General features: G+C 45.6%; 1 protein-coding gene across 1 annotated transcript; it reads right to left on the bottom strand.

The window, feature by feature from the left end:
• Positions 1–2,300: 2,300 nt before the first annotated feature.
• Positions 2,301–2,870, bottom strand: LOC135394242 (piggyBac transposable element-derived protein 2-like). Its single transcript, XM_064624890.1, has one exon. The coding sequence runs from the start codon at positions 2,868–2,870 to the stop codon at positions 2,301–2,303; it is 570 nt and encodes a 189-aa protein (XP_064480960.1).
• Positions 2,871–4,808: the final 1,938 nt, after the last annotated feature.

Here is a 4,808-nt window from a genome sequence, read left to right as displayed (position 1 = left end):
ATATGCGCTTTACCAGTATGTATGATCAACACAATGAAGAAGATTTTCTCCAATAAGGAGGGATAAGCAATATCGAGACTCCTTTGCATAACCAGAAGTCTGCTGTTCCCACTATGGTCAACCATCATACCAATATACACTTAGTGTAGGCTACTCGTTTTGGTGCAGGAAGAGGGCAGGCTACTCACCAGTGTGCTGTGAGGGTTCGTCACTGTTGTACCTTAGAAATGAGCTGTTTGATAATCACGATAGAGGAAAAGAGGAAGCATCGAGTCATTCATCTGTAACATTTTGGTAGATGTCTTCTGTTTTTCTTTTTTGCTATGCCTTCCCTTCTGGTACATGGAGGCTTTACATCAGGATTATGCAATCGAGGTGTGGTCACATTTCGTGATCTTTGGACGTCTGCATTTATCAATTAGGTTTTACCATTAGCAATATTGTAATACGTTCCATCCTCCCCCTCCTTTGCAAATATATCAAAAACATTTCAGAAATATTTTTATTCAACATGTCGTTCCAGATGTGCCTGCATATGATAGATTTGTAGCACGCCAAAACCCGCAACCACGAAACCGAAACTGTCATTCTAGCTTGTGCATGTGTTACAATGCGAGCGTTACAACAATAGCTAAGATTGTCAAAGACAACATGGGTTAGTTATTACTATTTTTTGCCTGTTTACGGCATCATTTTTCAATAAATTCGTTTGTTTAACCAAAGATGACAAAAAGACAACAGCGGCGTTTTGTGCCGCCGTAACGGGCGAACTTCGGGTTTCCGGGTCTGGCAACTGCGTTCCACAAGATGGCAGCCTCCGCTGTTTGACGCTGATTTAACGGCAGCTTGACCCACCTGGCCACTACATCAGTGCTGCTCTTATCACGTGGCACAGGGTGTGCTACCACCCTCATTATCAACACAGAAAAACAACCTAGTGGCGTGCATGGACTGTCAACAATTGCAACAATAAAAACCAACGTCCGACATGCACGGGCAGGGGAGGCAAACGTCACTGCTAATCAAAGACAATGTGCGGTCAAAGATTTAACACACAGCGGAGCACAGCACACTGTCGTCTCTGAGACAGACGCATCTGCGAAGATGTGCAATGAAGAAAAAAATGGTGTTCCTTCACAAATTTTTTGCAGACGATCTACCGGACGGATTTTTGTTCTGAAAACAGCTACATATCAGGTGGCCGAAATGAACAGATGTTCTCATTAGGACAACTTCGTAGGTTTTATATTTAACAAGTTAAGCAACGATTTTTAGCTAATTAGTGATTCGACGATTGAGCAACAGATGGCCAAGAACGTCCGCCGGCCCACACATGATAAAAGTGAAAACAGGATGTCTATTGCCCTTATAGACCCATTAGTGCATAAAGTTGAATTCTTGATATTTCTGGCTCAAGTGTTGAGGCGTGACGTAATTGTATAGAAATTACACGGAACAAGTCAATTTTCGATTTTTTATTCTGAAAAAGAAATGATATATAGCGTCCGATATATCCGACACTATGCAGTCATGCGGTGTGAACTACTCCCGCTGAAGCTACATTCCGAGCTGGCTACTTGGTGTGATACTCCTCAAAACTGTTACGGTGAAGTCCCTTGTCGCATTTCGAACAAGCGAACTTCGTCTTCAGGGTGCAGAAGCCACAGCGCCCCTCCGTTGAATTCAGTCGCAGCCAGTGGCATTTACCATCGTACCGAACGTCAAACGGGATTTCGCCCTGTCGGGAAGGCGTACCGTGTGGCATGAGCAACGTCAACGCAATATCCCTGCGGAAAGCCAGGAGGGAGCTGGCTTTTTCGTGGTCACGGTGCACTCTACGAAAGAGCAGCCACACGTTGACAACTGAGACGTCGAGCAAATAAGCAAAAATTGGCCACTCCATTTTCTTTGTCACATCCTTGTGCGATAGGTCGCTACCTGCTGGTCTATGTTGTCCACTCCGCGCATTCCTTTATTGTAGTGTGCGACCACCTTGGGCTGTGGCACCGTAGCTTGTTTTCGCTCCTCACGTGACCAGCGTTTTGTTGCACCCACATCTGTCCCATCGTAATTGGTCGCCACAGTTACAACACTGTTATCGTTCCACCTAACAACCAGTACGTTCTTGGGAGTCCTGTAGTCGTATCTGCCTTGTTCCAGCTCTTTTTGTTCAAGCTCAGCTTCAGGGGACAGCCGTCCACTCGATTTTCTCGCACAGTACCAGTTGCACAGTATCCCATCTCAGAAAGATGTTCCAAAAGCTTGACTGACGTAAAATAGTTGTCGAAGAATATCTTGTATCAGGAGTTTGGTGGGATTTCAGCGCCTGTCAGAAGTGACAGGACGGTATCCCCTCCGAGTACGAACTTCTTTGCAGGACCTTCAGTCTTCCCAACGTATATTTCGAAAGACAGCATATATCCGCTTGCTGTGCAGATAGCCCAATTTTTGAAGCCGAACCTTATGGGCTTGCCTCGAATAAACTGTTTTGCGAAGTGCCTGCCATGGTAAGGTATCATACTTTCGTCGATAGACAAGTCTTCGTCGATTGCGCCGTGACGCTTGAATTGGGCCTTCAAAAGCTCGAGAAACGGTCGAAGCTTGTACAAACGATCCGTGGTGTCCAGCTTGCTGCTGTCGTTTAGATGAAAACAGCGCAGAATAGACTCAAAGCGGTTATACCGCATGCTGTCAGCAAGGATCGTTGGAGTGTCACTCTGTCGAGACCAGAACATCATTTTGTTTGGGTACTTGGCATATCCTGATAACAGAAGACCTCCTAACAGGACTAAGATTTCATCTTCTGTAACGGACAGGTCCGTGTTCTTCTGTGCAGCGTACAAATTAGTTCGCTCGCGAAAGAGACGCATTATATCCTTGTTCAGGAATAGTTCAAGAAACTCGTGACGTGGAACAGTTCTCTGCTTCTTTACTCGGTGGTCTTGGATTGCACTCTGTCAGTGTATCGAAAGCTGGCTGCTGTTTGCGCCGGAGTTTCGCTGACGAGGCCTCGCCCTGTGTGTTTCCAATCGTCTTGCCTCTACCCTTTTTATCTTCTTGAGACCTTACAGGTTATGCTTTATTGGTTGCTTTCCCCTTCTTTCTCAGAGTTTCCTCAGTAATCTCCCTCTTTCGCTTCACATCCACGTCTGCACTCCGAGCTCCTGCGGAGTTCCTGAACTCCCCTTCACGGAGTAACCTTCATCTTCATTGCGGCCTTGAGAACGATCTGGCGTATCAGCTGAGCTTATTGATTGCTGTGGATCTGCACACTCATCCTCACCTTTCTCCTGCAGCTCACAGGTAGTTTGCAACATGCGCCGAGCGAGATGATTCAAATTTCCTACATGTCCGTCCTCAGAGATATCACTGTCCTCGTCTGTAGTGTCATTGCTGTCAAGTGGAGGAACAGCATAAATCAGGGCCTCTTGATGATCGTCGTCTTCCTCAATGATGGATAGTATCGCGTTGACGCTTAGTCTGTAAGGATAACGCATCCTAGGTTGCAGATTCTGTCGAAAGCGGAGATGTGGTGTACGTAGTGCATGGCGTTCGAATTATCGGACGCCGTGTGAAAAGTTGATTTTACCATAAAACGATCTAACATTATGCCATCAAACCTGTCCTATAATATGCAGAGAACCTTTACATAACGAAAGGCACCACGGAATGTCCCCACTGAAGCGACATTTGCATGAAAGTAGCGTCGAAACTTACCCGGTCTTGACAACGTGGTGCGTGGGGTCGTTCATGTTGGACATGAATGCCTGTATGGCGTGCGCGCGGGGATTTGAGGGCATCGGAGCGCAGGGTTGCTCGGCCGAGTCATTCAGGAATTCAAAATGAGCAAGAATGCCGTCAAAAAAGTAAGCGAGTCGGTTTTACACGTTAAAAAGTCGCCGTCCGATATATCGGAGTTTATGCACTAATGTGTTAATGAAAAATTGTATGAAAAGCACACTCTGTATATACCAAGCACATATTTCTGTTGATTCTACATTCTACCTTCAACATCTTGTCAATATTTACCACGGAAGTTGTGTCTCCAGTCAACATACTGTGCACCCAATTTGTTCGTACTCTATTTCGTTTTTCATTCTAATGTACCGTTCGCATGTAGAGTAAGGCCTGTTTGATGTGGCATTTCTCTGACGCATGTCTTCATTAATAATAATATTTATTTGATACCTTCGTAGTCATACCCATTTTTTAGTACATCTGTAAACGACTCATCACGTATCGTACGATAACCAATAAACAAAGGAAAAAAACACATTTTATTTTCCACTGCAATTATAATGATCAGTCATGTACGTTGAGAGATATAACAAGAAATGAGGTCCCCAACAAGCGCAAGCCAAACCCTTTGTCTGCCTCATCGTCATCGACATTCTCCAACCACCGTTTCAAATAGGCGAGGCTTGCAAGTGACGAAGCGCTTCGGCGTCGCGGTTCGGTAGGATATGACATTTTGTTATACGAAAGGTCTTTAGAACGCAAGCATCATGCATATTTACGTATGTACTGGGCCAGGGTCACATGTTTAGGAACAGTCAGTACTCGGTGAGCGGCGACTACTCGTTGAGCGTCCGAACTGCTCGCAAGCACCTCATACAGTATGCCAAAACTCAAGCAAAGCCATTTAAAATGCGTTTCGATAAAGCTATTATCGATGGGAAGGCCTACGAGTACGACGCCGCACACGGGAACGTTGTAGAGTGTAATAGTAAGAGATAGCTCAGTGCTCCCCGACCTTCTTCAGCGCCCATACCTCCTCTCCCCTCCGTGCTCTACACAAATACCCGCAG

Source organism: Ornithodoros turicata, chromosome 1 (assembly GCF_037126465.1).
Source record: "Ornithodoros turicata isolate Travis chromosome 1, ASM3712646v1, whole genome shotgun sequence".
NCBI classification, from domain to species: Eukaryota; Metazoa; Arthropoda; class Arachnida; order Ixodida; family Argasidae; genus Ornithodoros; species Ornithodoros turicata.
Note: the sequence above shows the minus strand (reverse complement) of the source record. Positions and strands in the feature narration are given on the sequence as shown.